The 25364-nt window shown below is 38.5% G+C and overlaps 1 protein-coding gene across 1 annotated transcript; it reads left to right on the forward strand.

The window, feature by feature from the left end:
- chrnb5a (cholinergic receptor, nicotinic, beta 5a) lies at positions 1–24524 on the forward strand. Its single transcript, XM_079850515.1, has 7 exons — positions 1–668; positions 8615–8760; positions 15225–15269; positions 15505–15614; positions 18591–19551; positions 23050–23192; positions 23416–24524. The coding sequence occupies exons 1-7, from the start codon at positions 617–619 to the stop codon at positions 23429–23431; spliced, it is 1473 nt and encodes a 490-aa protein (XP_079706641.1). The 5' UTR covers positions 1–616; the 3' UTR covers positions 23432–24524.
- The last annotated feature ends 840 nt before the right edge of the window (positions 24525–25364 follow it).

Raw genomic sequence — 25364 nt, forward strand, 5'->3', positions numbered from 1 at the left:
ACAGATCCTTGCACTGCATCCGAAGATCACTCAGCCAGGAATACACAATAGCCTGCTACAATAGTATAAAAATATTTACGGTACCGAAGTTTGAGAGTTAAAAAAGCAGAAAAGGATAAAAGCAGACGTGTCTTGCAGATTGAACAGTCTCATCATTGCGTTCCTGCTCTTCATCTCTTAAAAGTTGGAGCCGGTGTCTACTGTCGGTTATTTTCGTGTTTTCGGGAAACACGTTTACAAATGCAACAACGATGTTTCTTTCTTGTTAAGACAAGCGTGCTGACTTGATGAATGGCTCAAGCGTGCTTCAAATGTAAGCGCGCGTAATCTGACTGGAGTCTGTGGACGGGCTCGCGCTTCTCTCGGCGAACTGGAATACATTGTATTAACGCGAGCAAAACATCTGTCGATGATTGGGAGACGGCTGCTGAAAACTGAGAGAGGAAGAGCAAAGCCTGGAGCACAGAGAATATAGCGTTAAACATACGACAGCACCTGTCCTGGAGAGGACGGAGGACTCTGGAGGGTGATAGTGGCCGTGGACTGGACATCACTGTGAACCTTCACCCGGGACAGAAGAGAAAGAGAGGAAGAGAGGAAGAGAGAGAGCTCCGTGATGGCATCAAAGTGGTTTTTATGTCCCTGTCTATTTTGGCTGTGCGTGACAAGTAAGAATCTATGGCAAAAGCTACTTGTTTTTTAATAACACTTCTTTTTATATAGGGCTATGGTTTGTCTTTATATATTCAGAATATTAGTAACGACAGCACATGAACTAAGCATGCAATACTTTTTATTACAGACATTGGTAACAAGGTGGTTTTCTTTATCCTTTGTACCCCCCCCCTCTCCCTCTCCCTCTCCCTCTCCCTCTCTCTCTCCCTCTCCCCATCTCTCCCTCTCTCTCTCTCTCCCCTAATGGATGCATGAGTTCATGTGGGACACGTGCATAGTGAGAGACTTGTTGATTAAGTTTATATATTTGTTCATTAAGTAGGTCAAATACTATTCTTTTTGTTTCCATGTTTCTCAAACTTAACAAGGCGATAACCTTGGATATAGTGCTTGAGTTGTATGGACTACTTTTAATGCTTTAACAGGGCTTTTTGTATTTTTTGGAGCTTGAAGGCCCCTGGTCACTATTCACTTTCATTGAAGAGAGCAGCATGAACATTATTTTACTTCTCCTTTTGTATTCCATGCTAGAAGAAAACCATATAGGTTGGATTTTTTATATTTAACCTTTGAACCACATACGGAATGAGTTTGATTTTGTCAAATACACATGCACACACGGACAAATGTGTCATTATATACAAACATTTAAATAACCTGCATGTGTTGATATTGTTTTGAAGTTAAGACTTTTTTGGGCTAAATTATTACTTTTTAGGTAGTCCATATGTCCATAGACCCTTTTCATATAAGTTGAAGTAAATTAAGTAAAAATAGAGGTAAATGGAAGTTATCACAACATTCCCTTTCCCAAATTCTAGTAGCTTAAAAAAACAAAACAAACAAAAAAAGAATCCCATGGGTTATATAACACAAAGTAGAGTGTACATGTACAATAAATAATACATTAAGAAATAAATAGTTTTATCTTGTTACCTAAATTAAATCAAACATCACTAAACTTTTAAAAGAGTCCATAGACTTTTCCACTGCAGTTCTGTAGAGGCATGGATTTAGATTCATTTTATAATAAGCATTCTGTTTATTTTACATAAAAAAAATTATGGTTCAAGTCTTTGTGACAGTTTGTGCCCACAGCAAGACAGAAAGATTTATGTACAACATCTGTATTTTCAAATGATCAGCCGTATATGTTACTGTTATATGTAGCAGTTCCGAAGAAACAGGATTAAGATCGATGTGCATACATAATTTAATAAAGATAGCATGTAATTTGGATTTATTTGCTATCTTCATTCAATTACATCTTGGAAAAAAAAAACATAAAACATAAGATAAAATTCATATGTAATATGAACCAAAAGCAAAGGTACAGAACAGTAACCATAATATCAAGAAATTTGTCATGGAATTACTGCCAAAACTTTGAGTATACAGTATAGATGTGAAATCAGTTTCTAAGATGCAAAGAACTATATATTTTTGTGTGTGTGTTTGTGTAGTAGTTATGGTTATGCCTGTGCAATATTATAGGAGAAGACCCATAATGTGAGGGATAAGAGCACTTAACCCCCACTAACATCCATTAACAAGAGCAAGCATGACAACAGCACACAACCTCTTCACAGGCAGTTCACATAAATTACAGCTCAACGAATAGCCACAAACACACACATATAGTGTAAATTACATCTATATGATTCATTTCATCTTTAATTATCATCTCTTTCAAAGATTGTTGCTTATGTTGATGTATCTCTTTTACACAGCCTTTCTGTATGCTGTATTTTATGTTTGTTTAAAATGTATGCTGTTTCTATGTTACGAATGCTGAGAGATGAGGCAGAGAGAGAATCCACTTGTATGCACGTTTTTAAAGTCCCCGTGAACCGGAAGTTGCAAACGACTTTTCTCCAGTGTTATGACGTATTTCCCAGCGAAACGGAATATTGAACAGAGGGCAGGGTTTTACTTAGCGCTCCTCCTTTCCATCTCTCACTCATAGCAGACTAACGGTTTGAGGGGAGTGGTTAAGCGTTTTCAAACCAAGCCGTCAAACTGACGTCATCAGAAAAAGACGCCATTCCAGACCGGAAGTAACTTTTCAGATTTTGATTAAAGATTACCATGGTAAAAAATTTTTTATATTTACTTGCACAGATTAATTGTTCACCACAAGACTAGTAATATGCGCTAACAAAGTAAATAGGGTCAATTTTGATTTCATGGGGACTTTAATTACAAAACTACACATGAATAGACAGGAACATCTGACCCAAAGCACGAACACGATCCACCATGAAACAAGCAAAGCACAATAGAAACACAAGGGCTATATATATACACAGGTGCAAACAGGCTTAACAGGGTAATGAGGAAATGAGAAACACCTGGGGATCCTAATCAACATGAAAAACTACAATGAACTACAAACATGGCACTAGGACAGGAAATTCAACAAAAGTCCAGACAAGACATGGGGAAATATATGACATTCTACATTATTTTGGAGATTCAATGTGAAAGTATTACAATATAAAAATGATATTAAAAACTTTAATGTTATGTGCAACTAAACACAATTAATTACAGAAAAATGTGCTATTAATTAGTTATTTTTTTAAAGCGACACTATGTAACTTTTCAACCTTCATAATATATTTCCAAGATCCTTGTGATGGTACATCGACTTACAATAGGTTGAATGAGACGTCTGCCATAGCCTGACGGGGTCTGTATCGCTTTTACTGGCACTATGTAACTTCGGGGTTCGGGTAGTAACCAGAGCACAAAAAGAACTACAAAATTCAACTGCTTTACGGCATACGTTACTTCCCCCACCACTTCGTCAAATTTGGACGTGAGAGGCCAACCAGCGTTTGTTTTCGGCTTCGTGCGTATGTTTTTGTCATGGGGGTTGTTTACACCTGGCCACTTCATGCGTTTTCTCAGATCGGATAGCTATCCGATCGTGAAAAGACCAGGTGTAAATGCCCTCCGAAACGCATTCGAGACAGATTTGAATCCGATCCCTCAAACCACTTCAGGAGGAGATCTGAGACGCATTCCAGACGAAACTGGACAAGTGTAAATGCATCTGGTTGTTGAAACCACATGTAAATTGTACTCCTCCCAAAAATGCAAAAAAAACCCCAAAAAACGTATGAGAGCGTGTTATAGGCTATATGTTATATCCAGATATGATGACGCTACTGGAACACGCGTCACCGCAGATGAGCATCTATTCATAAGACAACGTGCAAACTATCGCAAATCAAAGTGAAAGTAAGTCACAGACGCTTAACACACAATCTTCATCATTAAAAGTAAAGAAACGAAATGATCTTACCAGGGCTGTTACTGCTGTCTCTTATTGCGGTCGTTGATTTTGAAATTTTAGCTGATGATCTATAAAATGCAGCTCATATGTGTTGCTTTCGGTGACGTGCACTCCATTAAATCTGCATAGGCTATAGCGCGAGAATTGAAGATCGGATTTAAATCCGTTTCTCAAAAATACATTTATGTGACCAGGTGTAAATGGAATCGTTTTGATAAATCAGATAGCTATGCCTCACGAATTAGTTTGGCAGCTGAACTCAGTTGTTGTGACGTGTATTTATCACGTAGTCCTGAGGAATATCAGACGACGCTGTTGACGTTGATTCCTGCGATTATCATGAGAACAGTTTTCAATATCTCACATAATCAGGACATAAATAAGCCTAACGTAGAGGTTGTTAATAGTGTAAACGAGCACAATTTGCAAACTATTATGATAAATTGCAATAATCATGTCTAATGACATCATAACGACCAATGTTGAAATAATGCGATGTACATTTAACTTTAATGATGTTATCTGGGATTTTGTAATGTTTACATTCCAATAAAAACAACACAAATTAAATTATACAGTAGGCCTAGACTATAGACTATTTACTTGTGATTTAGCTGCAATCATGTAAAAACGTTATACTATAATATATTTACGACAGTGCAAGTATTCCACAGCGACTCTAGGGGTCGCTGTTTGACAAAAACACAATTTCTACTTAGTGTGGCTTTAAATCGATTGACAGCACTAGTATACATGTTTTTACATTGTACTGTATTTAAAAAAATACCTGCATGTAATTACAGCTGTAATTAATTTCTGTAATTACATCTATAATTACACTGTTGAGCTTATCCCTTAACACATCCTTAAACCTATACCATACCATGAAACATATCCCTAACCTTACCCATGTCTCACCTCGATAGCAGCAAAAGTGTTTTGCAAAACAACTTAAACACAATAAGTACACTACATTACTTAGCAATTAATAATACAAAAATATATCAGCACCCCCAAGTGTGTGTGTGTGTGTTTTTTTCTCAACCACTATTAGAAGTTGGTGACACGATATTAACAGCATTTAGTTTCAGTCTTTGAATTTGATTAGCTGAGTAGAGTTCTAAGAGTTTTGATGTACAGTCCAACAACTGTGGGAGTTTTCATTGTTTGTATCAGTCTGCTTGCCTTTGTCTGTGAAGATGGTGGAGATTGTTTTGCTACAGTTTTTAAGCGTTACGCTATTGTTACGCCTGGTGGTGAAATGGGCTGAATTTTATAGGAACATGATTCATTCAAAAACTCTGATTAATTCAGGAACAAAATATCACATGTATTTAAACTACCATTAAAAATTTTGGGTTCGGTAAGATTTTTTAATGTTTTCTCTTATCACCAGTGCTACATTTATTCGATGAATACAGAAAAAAACCCCACAATTTAAAAATAACTTTTCTATGAGCAATAAGACTTTCGTTATCTTGACGTCAGATGAGCTTCATTAAATTTGCAGTGACATCACAAAGGACCGGCTAGCCTCCAGGCTCGTTGGTCTGATTCTCACTTTGGGTGCGAGAGGTCTCGGCTTCAAAACCTGGAAAAGCCCTGCGGTTTTAGAAAGAGTGGCAGGAGCAGCCAATTGGATCCTTCCTTTGCAGCACTGAGTGTGAAATCCCTGCAGCGGGTTGTGTTCATCTGTACTTCAACTTAGCCAAGATTTAATCTGATGACAAGAGTTTTATTATACGTTGAAAATGGTTGTGCAGCTTAATATTTTTGTGGAAACCATGATCCATTTTTGGATTTTCGGATGAATAGAAAGTTCAGATTTATTTAAAATAGAAATCTTTTGAGTAATTATAAATGTCTTTACTGACACTTTTATTAAATTTAATATAATCCCTGCTGAATAAAAATATTATGAATAAAAAGTATTAATTTCATTAGAAAAAATCTTACTGACCAAATGGTATAGTACATGGAACAGTTTGTATCTACCATGGCTTTGTTCGGAACAGACAATATTGTGTCTAAAATGTAATGTAAAATGTAAAATATTGAAGTCTTGTTTATTTATAAACATGCTCATATTTTTATAAGTGGTTTTGGGTACTGATTACTGCATTTGAATCCACTGCAGCTCATATAGACATTGAAAGACTGACAAATAGAATCGATAAAATGTATATTAGGCTTTGAATCAGGTGCTTCTGCAGATGTTTTTTTCTGACTTATGACGCATTGGCCAACGCCTGGTCACAGATGGGTCTAAGATTAGAGGTAATAGGTCAGACACACATATACTCATTCATTGATTGTCCTTCCAGAGTAGGGTTGCCACCTTTGATTTGTGAAAAACCGGGACACTCAAGATGATTTTTGTGAAAAACCGGGACACTCAGATGATTTTTTTTTTTTGTTGGGGGGGGGGGGGGGGGGTTGTTTTTGCATGATTTTCCAGCGCTGTTTTTCCTTCATATTTAACTGAAAATTTTAACTGTAAAAAAAAAAAATCTTGCATCACAATAAGTGTATTGTGATTGTCAAAACATTTTAGTAACTAAACTGAACTGTATTAGGTTTAGTGACAACATGTTACAATGTTTATATGGTACAATTTCTGGTAAGCTACGTTTTTTTTATTATTGCTTGAAACAAATTTCAGGATTTCAATTCAGTTCAATTCTTGTGATTTGATTTAATTGACTAATTTGGATAAATAGGCCTATTAGGTACACAAGATAGGCATTAATTTTTCTCAAGAAAAAAATCTCACCTAATGCTGTAAACATACAGAGAGCCCTATCAGCTGGTAGTATTATTTAAGGTTAAAAATAACTCAAATTAAATATAATGCGGTTTTTTTATTATAATAACAACTTTATTTAATGATAAGTAAAAATATAATAAATATGTAATATAGTAGCCTACACATGTTTAGCAAAATACTCTCTATAGTATAGCTCTTTTTTTATAGCCAACTAACGTGCTATAGCCTATATTATGGTCATCAAATGGCTTTCCTGAGGTAAATGTTATGTGACAATTGTTCTCCAGCTGTTTTATTGACCCTTTCCGCGGTTGAAAAACACTGATTGATCGATATTATGTATGATGAATATACATTTCGGTAAGTTGTACTGTTTCTTTTAACATTGTTCATTCGTGTTTATTTACTATTAGCTAGAGATGATCGGTTCACGTGCCGCTAGGGATCTTTCAAGTCACATTTACAAACGCCAAAACGTGTTTATTGTTTGAATTTCGTAATAAAAGTGACAGAATCTGAGAGCTGAGATTTTTTTATATCATAAGTAACTTGCTCTGTCTAGTCTGTCGGTCTCTGTGTCCTCTTTGCTTTGCGATTTTTCTGTGCGTGAGAAAATGGATGTGTGGCGTGAGAGCGTGTGAAAAGTGTCAATTGCAGTAACAGTGCTCTGCAGTAACAGTAGAAGGAAACGGTTTAATTTGAAACCAGGAAATTCTACTTTAGAAGTACATTTTCACAAAATAAATTTTCCGGGACTGTCGCTCAAAAAAGAGAACAATCCCTGGAAAACCGGGACGGGTGGCAACGCTATGTCATCAATGGCTTTTGCATGGGAATATCGTTCTTGAAGTCTGAGTTACACAAAAAACAAACACAAAACTGATAAGTGGATCTGGACTTTGTGTTGCTTAAGGAGACAAGCCATCCAAAATGACTAAGGCTCAGCATAGCCTCAAAAGCTCAAAGGTCTGTGTGTGTGTGTGTATGTGTGTGTGTGTCTCTTCTGGTGTGGAATGGATCATACCAATCGAGTCTGACACAATCTTGGATTCATGACGGGAACTAGGTGTGTGTGTGTTTGTGTGTCAGTGTTCTGTTTTGGGAGGAGTAGAGTCAGTGGAGTCCTTTATCCCACATGCAGTGGGGAGGAAATGGCATGTGTTTGTGTGTGTGTGTGTGTGTGTATTTTATTTATGTTTTTGCTACAGTCTTGGCAAGTCATTGTTTTGCCATGTCATTGGCACACTCCCTTCACAGCATTGGTGGGCTTATGAGTTATGATGGGATAAGATGCATAGTAAAATTATTCTGACATGTTTGTTTTTTGCTCTGCAGTGAAAGCAGATTACATGCAGCTTAGCAGACATTTTTGACCTTTTCATGATATTCTCAAATATCTCAAGAACTATATTTAAAAAAAAAATGTAGAGATGTATCACTGCTTTGTGACTTTAATGTCTTTCGATGAATATCTGACATTTAATGATACAATTTTAAAAGGTTTTGGCAAACAGACATTAGATTTAAAGCTAGAACAGCAATTTTTTTTGTTTGTGATCCATTTATAATTCTTTTTCCTATATATTTTTTTGGCAAAGCAGTCATAATTTAGTTTATTTAAAGTAATTTATAAATAGTCAATTTAACACAATAACGTGCTGCTCAGACTGTTGAAGTCATATGTCAGAAATCCAAGGATTTCAGAATTATCTGTTTTTGCTGTTTGTTTTCAGTAAATGGTCTTACAATCTTTGATCAAGGAAAGTTTGATTAGTCATGACATGACCCATTTGTCATTTATTGATCTTCAAACATTTCTTTTTTTCCCCCATGTGGATCTGTCTGTGTGTGTTTGTGTGTGTGTCTGTTAGTGTCTCTTGCTGCTGATGCTGAGGAAAGGCTGGTAGATTTTCTGCTTGGTCCTGAGCGCTACAATAAGCTTATCCGGCCTGCGGTCAATAAGAGTCAGCAGGTCACTATTGGCATCAAAGTCTCTCTCGCACAGCTCATTAGTGTGGTAAGTGTTTCACACACACACACACACACACACACACACACACACACACACACACACACACACACACACGCACACACGCACACACACACACACACACACACACACACACACCAAAATATTAGAGCAAAAAACTACTGACTCCAAACTTTTAAACAGTAGTGTATGTTAATATTTTAGGCATTTAGCATACAGTAGTATCCAGAACAACTTAAAATAAAGTGTAGATAAATATGAATTTAAATATTAAAAATGTATTACAAATTTAAATAAATATTATAAAATGTTCTTGCTTTAAAAAGTTTAAAGCATTTAATGTTCATGTCACAAGCACACAATTGCATTACATCCATGGTGCAACAGAAGAATGCCCTTGACACATTAGAGACTTCAGGTACATTCAGAGTGACAGGTAAATTCACTTTGACACTGTGCTCTAACCAGGCATAATGCCACAAAGTGACAAGCAACACAACAATTTGTTTCTATATTCGTCCGGTTACATTCTGTATCTCCGCCCACTGCAAAATTAGTTCTGCTCATTTGTTCAACTCTGCTTCAGACAGCTGTATATTAAACAGCAAATATATTCAGACTGACTTCCACTCTTTATGCGGACGCTGGAACCCTGCCACGTTCATGTCTGATTAGGACAGTGTTAGTGCTCACACGGGTGATACAGGTTTGAGTCTGGATTATGTCATATCCTCATCATATCCAAACAAATTTATGTCATGAAACTCTAGATGGCACAGGCCAATAGCTCAACCTGCTTGCAATCAAATCATTATCTATTGTGCACAGCTGATTGGTTCCTGCTATATCAGTAGCCAACTGTATCAGTAGCCTGCTGTATCAACCTTAAAGTCGACATGAAATCAAAATGGACCCTATTTACTTTGTTAGCGCATATTACTAGTCTTGTGGTGAACAATTAATCCGTTCAAGTTAATACACACACAAAAATTTTTTTTTTTACCATGGTAATCTTTAATCAAAATCTGAAAAGTTACTTCCGGTCTGGAATGGCGTTCCTTTTCTGATGACGTCAGTTTGACGGCTTGGGTTGAAAACGCTTAACCACTCCCGTCAAACCGTTAGTCTGCTATGAGCAGAGATGGAAAGGAGGAGCGCTAAAGTAAAACCCTGCCCTCTGTTCAATATTCCGTTTCACTTGGAAATACATCACAACACTGGAGAAAAGTCGTTTGGAACTTCCGGTTCACAGGGACTTTAAAATACAGCACTTGGTTAGCATTTACCTTAGCAGTGCAGCACGCTTTCAGAAACCCTCCACCTTGCCCAGCTCCACCTGTATAGATCTGTTACGGGTAATTCATGTACAGCAGCAGCAGCAGCATGTCTTACTTGCTCACAGCAGCGTGTCGTTTATGAATTGGCAGTAGTAAGTCCCGTACTTGCTCTGCAGCAGCAGCGGCAATAAAAGCAGCACCGTAGCAGATCTATTCTGCCAAGACCAAACATTTCAAAATTGCCATTCCCATTACCATGCCAAACACTCTGAGAGTTGTCATGCCAGAAATAGTTTCCTGTCCCTTTTTCACTGTTGCATACAAACTAGGACTGTCAAGTGATTAAAATTTGTAATTATATTACATGATGTGCGTGCCGATTAATTAATCTAGTTAATCGCAAATTAATCACATCAAATTTGCATTCAGCTTAGAAATTACTCCCAAAAGATAATTTAAAGTTATTGTGTTAAATGAGAAAAGCATCAAATAGACATTACAAAAAGTAGCTTTAGAAATAAATATTTTATCTGCTTGAACATAAAAGTTTAGGGTCAGTAAAATAAATTAATTTGAGATGTCTCAGTATTTTTGTTATTGTTCATACAATTGAAGTCAATTGTAACCAATGGAAACCAAAACGGTTTGGTTACCAACATTCTTGAAAATATCTTCTTTTATGTTCCAGAAAAGAAAGAAAGTCATAGAGGTTTGAAACACCTGAGGGTGAGTAAATGATGACAGAATTTTCATTTTTGGGTGAACTATTGTTACGGAATCAGACTCACAAGACAGAGATTAAACAAACAGGAAGTTTATTTGGACAACAACTAAGCGGGTGAACTGGAAGCAGGTGAGTAAGAAGTGCAAGAATGAATCGGAGAGTGGGATGCTGGCAGAGAATGTAATGCATATTCTTACAGGAATGTTGATCGGTCGATGAAGGCGTGGAATGCAGGATCGCTGGAGACTTTGGAGACACTGGGAGAATCACACGGAGGAGAATGGAGACAAGACGCTGGAGTAGGGGTTGGAGTCCTCTTCATACAAACGAGACCGGACAGTGAACTGTGTGCTTTAGTTGTGGCAGTGATGAGGGTGATGATGAGGTGCAGGTGTGTGTGATCAGAACTCAGGTGAGGGAGTGGCCGTGATTGGCTGGTGAGAGAGCCTGGTAGATCTGTAACAGTAGTTCCAAGAGTTCTGGTGGCCCTGGCAGAAGGTTCGTAGGAAATGACCAATTTCCTGAATCTTTCTCTCGGTCTGCCCATTCGACTGCGGATGGTACCCAGACGATAGGCTTATTGTCACACCTAGGAGAGAGAAGAACACTTTTCATACCCTGGATATAAACTGCGGTCCACGGTCTGAAACAATGTCTTCTGGGAGTCGATAGTATCTGAAGACGTGATTGAAAAGGAGTTCTGCTGTTTCAATTGCTGTGGGTAGTCCTTTGAGGGGAGAAGACTACAGGATTTGGAGAATCGGTCAATTATCACCAGGATGCATGTGTTACCGTCAGAAGGTGGGAGGTCAGACATGAAGTCCACTCCTAGGTGTGACGATGGCCGGTTGGGAACGGGCAGTGGTAGAAGCTTGCCAGATGGTAGGTGGTGAGGACTCTTGGCCATGGCACAGTCTGCGGATCCTTGGACGAACCTTCTCACATCCCTAGCCATGTTAGGCCACCAAAAGTGATCTCTTAGCAGCGAGAGGATGTTATTGGCCCCTGGGTGGCCAATGTCCAAGGATGTATGTGCAGAGTGAATCAGGGGTGTGCGTTGTGCTCTGTTGACATACTGATGTCCGAGGGGACGGCCCGGCGGAGCGGCGTTGGAGGCATTGGAGGAGGTGATGGAGTCTGAAGACCACTGGATGGGACTCACGATCAGCTCGGGTGGCAGGATGGGATCGGGTTCTTCGCTGACCTCTTCTGGAGCATACAGACGGGAAAGAGCATCAGCCTTCACATTCTTTGAACCTGGAAGATAGGAAATGGAGAAATTAAATCGGGTAAAGAACAAGATTGAGGATTGAGTCTCTTGGCTTCTTTTAAGTACTTGAGGTTCTTATGATCAGTGATGATTGTGAAGGTGTGTTGAGCACCCTCCAACTAATACCTCCATTCCTCTAGGACTAGTTTGATGGTGAGGATTTCTTGGTTGCCCACATCGTAGTTCCTCTCCGCCAGGGTTTTTTGGAGTAGAAGGCGCATTGATGGAGTTTGGCTGGTGTCCCCTGCTGCTGAGAAAGCACTTCCACAACAAAAGTTTGCTCTGGGTCTGGTTGGATGAGGAGCGGTGCGCTGGTGAATGTCTTTTTCAGTCGTTGGAAGTCTTCGTTGGCAGCTGGTGACCAGGACAGAGACTTGGGCTTGTTCTGCAGGAGACTGGTGAGTAGGCTGATGATGGAACTGTAGCCGAAGATTAATCATCTGTAAAAGTTTGTGAAGCCAAGGAAGCGTTGGAGTTATTTAATGGTTAATGGTGTGGGCCAGCTCTGGATGGCTTCCACCTTCCCCTCGACCATCTGGATTCCTTTGTCACTGATGTTATAGCCAAGGAACTGCACTGAGGGTTGGTGGAAGGAACACTTCTCGGATTTGAGGAAGAGATGTAATTCCCTCAGGCGTTTCAGGACCTCTGCAACGGTATTGAGATGGTCAGCCATGCTCCGGGAGTAAATGAGGATGTCATCTATGTAGATGAGGATGTATCGGTGAAGAAACTCCCAGAGCACCACATGCATGAAGTCCTGGAAAACGGAGGGGGCGTTTACTAGATCACATGGCATAACCAAATACTCATAGTGTCCAGTAGGTTTCACGAAGGCGGTCTTCCACTCGTCCCCCTCACGTATCCGGATGAGGATGTATGCGCTGCGGAGGTCCAACTTGGTAAACACCATGGCTCCGCTGGGACAAGGGGAAGAGGATATCAAAATGTTATGATGATTTTGTTGAGGGCATGGTAATCAAAACAGGGCCGCAAGCCTCCGTCCTTCTTGGCCACGAAGAAGAAACTCGAAGCAGCAAGGGATGTAGAAGGGTGGATGTAGCCTTTTTGGAGGGCTTCTTCTACATACTCCTCCATGGCCTTCTGCTTAAGAAGTGAGAGGGAATAGATATTTCCGTGGGGCACCCGGAATCAGGTGGATGGCGCTGTCCGATGCCCGGTGTGGAGGCAGCTGAGAGGCTCTCAGTGGGCAGAAAACGTCGCTGAAGGGGGCATAACCGTTTGGGATGTCGACCGACTGCTTCTCGACAGGGCTTTCGATGGAGGTGGAAATCACCGGGACCTCGGTGATGATATGCCCCCCAGCAACACAATATAGGCAGAGCCCCTGGGTCAGCCGCCTCTGCAGTTCAATAAACGGTAGCCGGGTAGAGTTGACTTGCATTGGCTCGTGGCCTGATTCTGGAGTGCTGAGGTCCTCTGGCTGGTGGAGGAAGATAGATGGTGTTTGATCCTGGTGTTCTTCAAGACACGACTGCATATGGGTGGTGAAACGGATGGACAGTTGGATGAAACGTTCTAAACTGATGGCATTGTCATATGCAGCGAGATGCAGCCGCACTCGGGGATCCAATCCCTGCCGATTGGTGGTGAGGAGCGAGAGCTCATTCCAGCCACTGGCGGCCACAAGGGTTCTGATCTTGAGAACATAATCATTAATTGACAGATTCCCTTGACTGAGATGATAAAGTTGCTCACCTATTGATGAATCTCCCACAGGTTTTGCCGAAAACTTCACGAAAGTGAGTGATGAAATCATTAAGAGACTGGGTTACTGCGTTGGATTGCGTCCAGAGAGTATCAGCCCATTGGAGTGCTCGCCCCCTCAGAAGGGAAATGATGAACGCAATCTTCAGTCCAGTCGTTGGTAAAGAGATGCAACTGCATCTCCAAGGTCAACGAACATTGCAGGAGAAATCCGTTGCAATCTTCCGCCAGACCAGAGTAGGGCATTGGTTTGGCCATGGGGCTGGCGATCATGATCAATCGGTGGTGATGTCGGAAGTGGTGACTAATGCGGTGGTGACGGCTGGTGTGATGGGATCAGGATTGCCTTGGAGCGGTTCCAGTGAGCTCATGATGTTGTCTTCTGTTACGGAATCAGACTCACAAGACAGAGATTAAGCAAACATGAAGTTTATTTGGACAACAACTAAGCGGGTGGAAGCAGGTGAGTAAGAAGTGCAATGATGGATCGGAGAGTGGGATGCTGGCAGTGAATGAAATGTTTCTTCTTACAGGAATGTTGATGGATCAATGAAGGCGTGTAATGATGGAATGCAGGATCGCTGGAGACTTTAGAGACACGGAGGAAGGACGAGACACTAGGAGAATCACACGGAGGAAAATGGAGACAAGACGCTGGGGAATGACGCTGGAGTAGAGGTTGGAGATAGATCGCTGGAGAGGTAAGGTAAGGTAAGGTAAGTAGTCCTCTTCATACAAACGAGACTGGACAGTGAACTGTGGTGAAGTGTGTGCTTTAGTAGTGGCAGTAATGAGGGTGATGATGAGGTCCCTTTATTTTTTATTAATAGAGATAATATAAAATAATTAATTGATTAATATGAATTTTTTTTTTAATGAAATGATACCCTTAATAAGAAACTAAAACTGCCAGTAGGTGTCAGTAAATGCCTAAATGAATAAGTCATTGAGTCATTCATTCATTTGATTCGTTCATAAATGGCTGTCTTTATGAATGGGCCATTGAATCATTGGTTCACCCGATTCGTTGAAAACACAGATTCATTCAGTAATGAAACACCACTGTGTGTTGCTCAACGACGCACAACAGTTCTGCTGTAATTTATAGGTATTTTCATTTGCAAAATTGAGCAAAAACAGACTATATTGTGTCTAAAATATAACACAATGTTAACTTCTAATTTATTGAACTGTTGTATTAAATCAATATCACATTTGCACATGCTATTCGGGACAAAGACAGCACTCGTGTGATACTTGTTAATCATGTCATATGATACTGCTTAACTATATAATTTGATATAAATATGAGACAAAAACTTATACAGGGGTTGCCCCAATATCTTGAATTTTAAGGGCATTTTAACTGCATTATATAGTGTAGGCTACATCAAGCAGTGAGCTGTTGCCCTGCATCATGTTTGTCATCAGTCAACTGTATGAAGGTGAAAGCCCTAATACAAACACATTCAATGTTCTGTTCTTTTTACAGAATGAGAGGGAACAAATCATGACAACGAATGTGTGGCTGACGCAGGTAAGCTCACTCTCTATGCCTGTGCACTCATCGGGACAGTGTTATAAAACACAGTCAAATGAGCTGTCCCATACATGAGTGCAAACATAGCACGTAGCAGATTTGAGTTGAAATTAAATTGTAGTTCACTTTTAGGTCATTTCTGTTGCATGATGGAAAATCCTGTTTAACCGAGTGAATGCATTTAGCATTTTTTTCAACAGCATTTTCAACCACATTCTACTTTTTTTTGTAGGAGTGGAATGACTACAGACTGGTGTGGGATCCGAATGAGTACGATGGCATCAAAAAACTACGAATACCATCGCAGCACATCTGGCTCCCTGATATAGTACTCTATAACAAGTATGCCATAACTGTGACCAGTAGCATACTGTGTACTGTATATATAGACTTCCATTCAAACGTTTGGGGCCGATAAGATTATTTAATGTTTTTGAAAGTCTCTTATGCTCACCAAGGCTGCATTATAAATACAGTAAAATAATAATATTAGTAAAAAATAGTGAAAAATTGTGATATATTATTACATTTGAAATGGACTGTATTTAATATATTTTAAAATGTAATTTATCCCTGTGATGACAAAGCTGAATTTTCAGTAGCCGTCACTCCAGTCTTCAGTGTCACATGGTCCTTCAGAAATCATTCTAATATGCTGATTTGCTGCTCATGAAACATTTCTTAGTATAATCAATGTTGGAAACAGTTGTGCTGCTTAATATTTTTGTGGAAACCATAATTCATTTTTCTTTTCAGGTTTCTTTGAAAGAAAGTTCAAAAGAACAGCATTTATTTGAAATATATATATATATATATATATATATAATAACAATGTAAAAGTCTTTAATGTCACTTTTGATCAATTTAATGTAATGCATCCTTGCTCAATAAAGAGAAAAAAAATCTTACTGACCCCAAACTTTTTGAACAATAGTATGAGCACAACATTAAGGATTCTTTCTGTTGGATAACTAGTTCAGAAGATGTTTGTTGCGGTCGATTTTATTTATATTTGATATAAATATTGATATTATTATAAATTATCTATAATTATATATAAAATATCAATTTAAATAATTATTTATATATTATTTTCTTTACAATGAAAATATGCATGCTGAAAATTATAAAATAACTACACAATTAAAGTACTTTTGCTGGAAAACGATCACATACGATGCAGGCCATTCTCATCGCTAAGCACTGATATACTGTATATACTTACATTCAGTGTAGTTATATATTGTAATAGTCATTTCTCTAATGCATATCACAACATCTGATGAATTGATGTTTGATTAGTAATAGCTTGGAGTAGTAGATTTGGAAAGAGTTATTAGTACCTCTGTGTGTTCACAGTTGTTCCCAGCCTTAAGCTGTGTAAACTTTTGGGATGTTTTGACGCTTTGATGCAGTCGCTGTTTAGTGACAAACTCAATACAACAAGCAAGCTGTCACTGTTCCAAGAGACTGGCTAATTATGCTAAAGAGTTGCCAAAAGCAAAAGCAGTTGCCTTCCCTTGTTGCTGTTCTTTCAGGTCGTTCACGTCTTCGCTCTTGACAAAGATCAAAAGAATGAATAATAATAATAATAATTCATTACATTTATATAGCGCTTTTCTCTGCACTCAAAGCACTTTACATAGAAGGGGGAATCTCCTCAACAACCACCAATGTGCAGCATCCACCTGGATGATGTGACGGCAGTCATAGTGCGCCAGAATGGCCAACACACACCAGCTTATTGGTGGAGAGGAGACAGAGTGATGAAGCCAATTAGTATATATATATGGGGATGATTAGGAGGCCATGATGGACAGAGGCCACTGGGCAAATTTGGCCAGGATGCCGGGGTTAAACCCCTACTCTACTCATTTTAGTGGATAAAAATGGAGGATGCACTTGCACATGTTCATTGCTTAAATGGGAAAATTGGGTGGGATGAGACTAATTTGCTTAAGAGGCATTCCCTCATGTAAAGAGACACTGGTTCATGTAATCCTTTGCTAAAATAAGCATTGTGTTTCTATGCTAATTTTAATTAAAAAGCTGTACACTAATAATTTTCAAAGGACACAGAGAAAAAGAGAGATCCTGGATTAAAGATCTGTTAATTAATGCATATTAATCAGGAACTGTGTGTGACGAGGAGGCGTTCTCTGCGTTCATATGCATGGGTTTTTCAAACTAGGGGCTGCAAGGAAGTGCATGGGAAAATTTGAGAGCAAAAATATAAAGATGCTTACAAAATGATTAGGGCAAACAAAGTAAACTTCTTATTTTATACACTTGTGATATTAATGTAATAATTTTTAACACACCAAATTTTATATTACTACAGTTTCATCACAAATGTTATTGGATTGACAGCTGTAATTAAAAAATAATACTCTTATAGTGGGCATGAAAACATGCGCTACGTCAACTTAAAGGTGCTCTAAGCGATGTTGGGTGACGTCACTTCTTGTTGACGTTTGAAGTATTGTCAAACAAAACGGAGGCTAGCGCGACCCTCCTTCCTCCTCATCCCGTCCCCTCCCCTTCCGTGCTTCCTGAAACAGTCATAAATGCGCATTTCTTAAATGTGTGTGTCGGTCATATCAAAATTCAAGCGAATATAATTCTAAGGTAGTCGTTGTCGTTGTATAGGACATCTCTCCTCTAGCTAACTTCCCTCTTCATGCTTCTCTCTCCTCACCACACCTCCCTTCATGTACACGCACACTAACCCCCCAACCCCACCCCACCCCCAAATCATTCTTGTTGTTTATTGGCTGGAACACTGTTTATGTTTCGTGGTCCAGGCTGGGCCAGTTTGTTTTTGTTGCCGTTTGTGGAGCCTGGGCTGTCTACTGAGACCGTTTTTTTTACAGTGTGTTCAGGGGACAGGCAGCTAGCGGATAGTGAGGAGATGTTTGCTGTATGTGACAAAACATGTTTCAGCCTAAAAAACGTGTGGCATCGCTTAGAGCACCTTTAATACCATATAAATATTCTCTGAATAATATTTTAATAATTTGCCTTTGCTTTAGTACAACTTTTAAAAGATTAACTTAATTTAGAAATTAACCAATATTTAGATTAAATATTTTTCACACAGTATAAAAAGGTCTTTATTTATAAAAATAAATTGCTGCCATTGTTTTTTTTTTTAAGAAGGGGGTCGCAAGGGAATATTCATATTTGGCAATGGTTGGCATCAACAAGTTTGAAAATCCCTCTGCCTGTGAATACATTTTGCCACTGTAACATACTTAATGCTTTTAACACAGTATACACTTTATCTATATTTAGAATGTATATTTTGTTCTTTTGCAGTGCAGATGGTGTGTATGAAGTATCATTTTACTGCAATGCAGTTGTCTCCAACACCGGTGACATTTTCTGGCTCCCTCCTGCCATCTACAAGAGCGCCTGTGCGATTGAAGTCCGTAACTTCCCCTTTGATCAACAGAACTGCACGCTTAAATTTCGTTCCTGGACCTACGACCGCACAGAACTCGATCTTGTCTTGACGTCTGATTTTGCCAGTCGTGATGACTACACACCCAGCGGCGAATGGGATATTGTGTCGCTCCCTGGCAGAAAAAACGAAGACCCCAATGACCTCACATACCTGGATGTCACATACGACTTTGTGATCAGGCGCAAGCCTCTCTTCTACACGATTAACCTCATCATTCCATGCATCCTCATCACTTCTCTTGCAATTCTGGTTTTCTACCTTCCTTCAGACTGTGGGGAGAAGATGACACTTTGTATTTCAGTTCTTCTGGCTCTTACTGTGTTTCTGCTCCTGATTTCGAAGATCGTTCCACCAACATCACTGGCTGTTCCATTAATAGGGAAGTATCTGATGTTTACGATGGTGCTGGTCACATTTTCTATTGTGACGAGTGTGTGTGTGCTCAACGTGCACCACCGTTCTCCATCAACCCACCATATGCCCGCGTGGGTCAAGCGTGTGTTCCTTCATAAGCTTCCTGCTTTCCTTCTAATGCGACGACCGGGAAGGTCTAATGTACGGGAGAGGTTTAGAAGGAAACACCAGCAGAAATCGTTTTCCACTGATGGAAAGGGCATAAGGTTGGATGGAGACTCATTCTTCTTAAGTGATGACCCTGGACGTGTGTGTGGGGCATGGAGGGTCGGCGACCTTCCTGAGGGGTCAGGCTTCAGGCAGAGAGTTAAAGTCAGACACGACCCAGATGTGGATGAGGCCATCGAAGGTGTGAGGTTCGTTGCTGAACATATGAAGATTGAGGATGATGATGAAGGGGTGAGAAGGGTTTTGAGTTTATTGATTTATTGACTTATTGAGGGTGCTTTCACACTGGCAGTTTAGTTCGAATCAGGGGACTGCATGTTCGCATGAAAAATTAGTTATGTGAATGCTGTCTTGCGGACACCGGAGTATCTAACTTAAGACTATCTGTAGACATCCTTAGTTCAACAAAGCACATGTAGGGGATGACAGTGATGATGATTTACCTTGAGTGTGCACTGTAATCGTGCACAGTGAGTTTAATCAGAGTGGCAAATGAATGGTTCAATCAGCTGTCTCCTCAAAAGAAGCCGTCCTTACACCGTTTCCTAACTACACGAGACGCGGCGCCGCGACACGCGATAAACAGTATCTTTTCCATGTTAATCAGAGTTTTTGTCCTAACCAGTTGCGACGGCGACACGCGCCGATTCTATTTTCTATTTTCTGCGAGGTTGCGGCTGGATCAACAAACACAAAGTGTGGCAATGATAATCTCAGGTAGGCTGATGTTTATGTGCTTTATTTAAGGTTAAAAGCATGTAATGTGACTTTGAATATCATTTAGTGCTCCCAGCTTTGTAGCCGTAAAAGCAACAATGGATAATTCACCTCAGATCTTGAAATTAAACAAATGGAACGTTTAAACTGTGAACAAACAAGTGTATTCTTTGACAAAGATTGTTTTAGGTACTCAGTATGTATTTAATGTTGAAATGGTATAATATTTGTTCATTTGATTATGTAGGCTACTTATCCATTTTCTTGCGAGTGCCGTCAAGATTACACTCTGGTGCTGTGCACTTGCCACGAGAGCCCACCCACATGCTGTTCTGATTGGCTGTGAGTTTTGATTGATTTTGACGCATCTCGTAGTCGTGTAGCATCTGGGGCCGGTTTCACAAAGCTATTTTAGACCGATCTATAGTGTTAGACAAGTCTAAAATTTGCTCATAGACTAGTCTAATGCAAGTTAGACTGTGTCACAAAAATAAAGACTGACTTAATTTAGACCAAAAAAATTAGACACCTTACCCCCAGGCTAACTTAGGTCTAAAACTGTTACCTTGGCAACCAGCAGTAACAATCAGTTACATTACAAACAGCAAAAAGAAAAGGGAAAATGGCTCATAATTTAAACATTTCTTCTTGTTACTACATTCTCCGCTAAATTTCCCAAGTAAAATGTCCTTGTAACTGTTATACTCCTCCAACAAAAACATATTTTCCGCTGGGGTAAACTGCACTGAGCGGCTGAATGCGCCTACTCGATCCGTCATGTTTTTTGTTTTGAAAAGTGTCTTAATTTACCCAGAATGCATTGCAGTGTAGTCCTACTTAAGATAGTCAGAGTCTTAAGTGCTTTGTGCAACGGTCTGATTTAGATGTCTATCTGAAGTCTGACTATCTACTATATCTAAGCCATAGTCAAAGTCTATCTTTGTGAAACCGCCCCCTGGTGTGGACAACGCTATCTCACGACCAATTCATATGAATTCGTACGAGTGATTAAAAGGTGCATAATTCGCATGATTTGTCTAAACCCACGTGATGGTTAGGTTTAGGGGCGGGGTCAGGGGTGGGTCATTCGTACGAATTCATATGAATTGGGCAACTCGTAAAATATGTACAATTTAGCAAAAATACAAGTACGAGTGAGGTCGTATGAATTCATACGAATTAGCCACCTCATAAAATTCATACAAATTGCCGTGAAATCGGGTTGGTGTGGACAGGCAAATTGCTTGTCGCTGGAATCTTATCGCATCGCGTCTGGTTAGGACTTAGGAGGACACGGTGTTATGCGACGCGCACACAGCAGATTCACTGTTTTCTGCAGAATAGCACCAAATTAATAATAAAAAAAACCTATATATTAACCTGCTTTCTGTCTTCTATTACACTCGTATTCAGACCACAGCAAACGTGCCCAGTGTGAAAGCCCCCTAAATTAATTGATTGCTTGAAGTTTGCAAATTTTAATTAGACAGAACAACCAGGTGTACTTTTCTCAGAGGTGTAAAGAGTACCTAAAAAACATACTTGAGTAAGAGTACAGATACCTTACAGCGAAAATGACTCTATTACAAGTTACCAATTCTAACATGACTTGAGTAAAAGTCTTTGATTTTAACTGTGCTTTAAGTATTTTTACTGAATGTAGACTCAAAGATGCACTAGTCAACACCTAAAACACATGCCAATGAAAAACAAGAAACATTTGATTTCTAAGGAGAGCAATCACGTTTATTATCTAAAGTCAAAATAAAACTGAACACTTCAATATTGCAATTGACACAACAGCCTCTTAAAAGTCTACAAACACTCAAGTCTCAGTTGAGCTTGAGTGCTTAAAAAGGTCATAATTAAACCAATATTCTTTAAAAAAGTTTCTTCAATATAACGGATAAATAAAACATTAAGTAAAATTAAATTGTCAAAATTAAATTGTCAAAGCCTATTTGCACTAGATGTGCTGGTTTCGGCCTCATAATATAACCAGCTGCAGCCATGTATCTCCATGCATCTCATGTATGAAACACCTGTCATGTATGATTCACAACTAAGTGCTAATGAACTCACATTTGCGTAAAGTAGCCTTGTTGACAAGTTTGGGTGAGTAAGGGCAAAACGCACACGGTATAGTACCTTCAATGCCCTGTAGATGTTGATATCGCTTCTTTTGTAGCAGAAATAAACTGCTGCAGAAAAAATTAGGTGCATTCTTGCATAATGTAACGAGTAATTGCATTACTCATCACAAATGTACTGGAGTAAAGAGCACATAATAGGGCCTACTTATTCAAAAATGTAGTCAAGTAGAGAGTAAAAGTTAATATCTTTGATTGCTACTCAAACTACAAATTAGCCAAAAAGATACTTAAGTACAGTAACTAATCTACATTTGCTCAAATTAGTTGTTCAAACCATGTTAATTATTACTTTTGTTAACGATGTCACACAGGTAATAGTAACTTCTGCTTATATTACTTCAATAACTTCCTCTAATTAAGTAGTTTGAGATCAAATTAATGTCAGATTATTGCTGTACATTTTTATTTATTCTCTTGATTATTGCTGTTTATAATAATAATAATTAATTAATGAAATCTGTTATCGCATTTTGTTTCTTTAGTATTGTAGTGTAATGTGCCAGTTGTTTGACAGCATTTATGCTTCCTCCCAAAAGACTGGAAAGTTTTTTAAAAAGTTTTGTACAATAATGTGTTTATAAATATTTATTAATGAAATTAATTAATGAAATATTTATCCCTTACAAATACCAAAATAATCATTAATGGAACCATTAAAAAAGTTAATTCTTTATAATTCCCATCCCTAGACATACTACGTCTGAAGTGTGGAACAAAACACCAGGCATGAAAACATTGTGCTAAAAAACGTTCAAAGCTTATTAAACCACTCAGGGTTAAGATCATCCCTAATTCCCCCCCATGACTATGCATATATGTAGTTGAAATTAAGGTGTTTTTGCTTGTATGTGTCATGCAGATCATTGAGGACTGGAAGTATGTAGCCATGGTGATTGACCGGCTCTTCCTCTGGATTTTTATCCTGGTGTGTGTCGTCGGCACACTCGGACTCTTTGTTCAGCCTCTCTTTCAGAGCTACAACACCCCCGTGGCAGAGGAAGTGTGAGTCACATATTTCTTTCTCTACTCCTTCTCTTTAATTCATGATAGAGGAGTGTTTGGAGGCCAATGCCTTCCAGAGTTTTGTAAACTTCATATGCATTTAACAATAGGGTCACCTTCAATGTGGAAAAGTTTTCTGATGTTTACTGATGCATCTGCTTCATTTTTTCCTCCCTTCCTTTTCCCATGATGTTCTTCTCTTTCCTTTGTCTTCCTTTTGCAGATATGGGGATTTCTAAAATATCTGCTGAATGATCCTGTGACTTTTGGACAGAACTGTTGACCGAGTTTTGACATATCACAAACACAAATCCACATTATTGTTCAGCAGAACATAACCATTGTGGGGCGAATTCACTAAACTGTTGCACCACTTAGCTATGGTGTTTCAGCACAAACATGAATCTTTATTCACAAACCACCTGCAATCCAGTTTAAGCTGGTACAAAATAGCATTTTGCATTCAAATTTATTGTTTTCTGTGCTAACCACCTTTCTATGCAAATTATTAGGCTTCTTATAGAATGAGTATAAAAAAATGAGCGCTGTGTGCCTGGTACAATTAACGTTGTGCGATTATCGACCTTAGAAAGCAAGTTGTAAACACAATTTTATGTAAAACAGATATTTGTTTGCATTTTCTATTGAACGTAATAGCAGTAAATTATCAAATGATGATTAATTGGAGTAGAGTGCTATAATAAGCCAGAAAATAAGCCATTACCTTATTTGAATAATTCCTTGATGAAAATGAACCCATCAGCTGGTTCAATTCCTTGTTAGTGAATTCCTCCCATGTGCCACATGACAAACTTTGCCCACTCCACTATCAAAGCTATAAACCAATGATCCTGTCTCTTTAGTTAAGAATTTCTCATTTGAACAATAATAGCATCTTATTACAGCTGTCAGTGCCACTCATTTGAAATCTTTGCAGCCAAATTGTTGTATAACTATAATATTTATATGTTTTATGTAGTGTTCACTTTTATATTTTTTCAAGGCACACATTCACTTCTATCAAAGAAGGTTTACAGGGTTTCAAGAGCAGGATGATTATCAGAGACCTTGATACAAGGACTAATTTTCTAAGATGTTTTTCTCCTTGCTTGACACACAAAAGCATTGACACACAAACTGTAGTTCACTCAATATTGTTTGATTAATGGCTGTGAGTGGTATTCTGGAAATGAATCGCATTTTAATTGCCTTAAAAGAAAGTTTCATGCTGTGATCGAAAAGCACTTCACCACCACAACATTATGATCAATAGACTTTTCAAACTAAGTATTGTAATTATAAAAATAATACAATAAAACATTTTTTTCCTTCATTTCTTTCAGTGTTACTTTTTTATGTGAAAGCAGTTTCTTTATCTCACTTTTTCTGTTGTGTTCATTCTCTTAATGCACATTCTACTTTTATGTCCCATCTTTGAATCGAGAGAGTCCATTTACAGAGTATATAAACTTTAAATCCCTAGACAATCCTCCGTTATTGACATATGGGTTATATATTATATGATATATATATACACACCAGTGGGTATTTTTTCAATGTGTTTTTTTTTATATTTGTTTAATTTCGGCACCTTCATACAGTTTAATTCTATGTACACAATAATTCTCAAAAATAAAAATAAATCAGTTTAACCCTGTAAAGCCTGACAAATGAAATAATCGTAAGAAGATTTTTTTTTTAAATGAAACCTTAGTTTAGTAAACCTTTAACTGAACCTTTAGACAATATATATAAAAGAAATCTTTTAAAAAAGATTGCATATGTATTTTTTGTTGAGTATTACATTTTATACATCAGGCTTTTATGGCACATATAGTATGAAATAGGAGAATATGAGATCGTACTCAAGGAGGAAAAAGTTTTATTTAGAGGCCCAAACTAAGCAAAAATATGCAATTTGCTGCAGTTGATATGTATATGGCCAAAAAAGTAAGATGAAATTCTCATAGCTGACAATGAAAATTAATGAGATCTTTAAAACAGTATAGCAGACTGCTTACATGAATGAAAATAAATAATCAGAACTTGTCACTCTATGGCCCTGTTTACACCTAGTATTAAGATGCGCTTTGGTCGATCGGATCGGAAGTAAACAAGGAAGAGACATACCCGTACCTGGTGTTTTAATCTCTTTTGTCCACTTTCAACCAC

The sequence above is a fragment of the Squalius cephalus genome (assembly GCF_949319135.1).
Source record: "Squalius cephalus genome assembly, chromosome: 2".
Lineage (NCBI taxonomy): Eukaryota > Metazoa > Chordata > Actinopteri > Cypriniformes > Leuciscidae > Squalius > Squalius cephalus.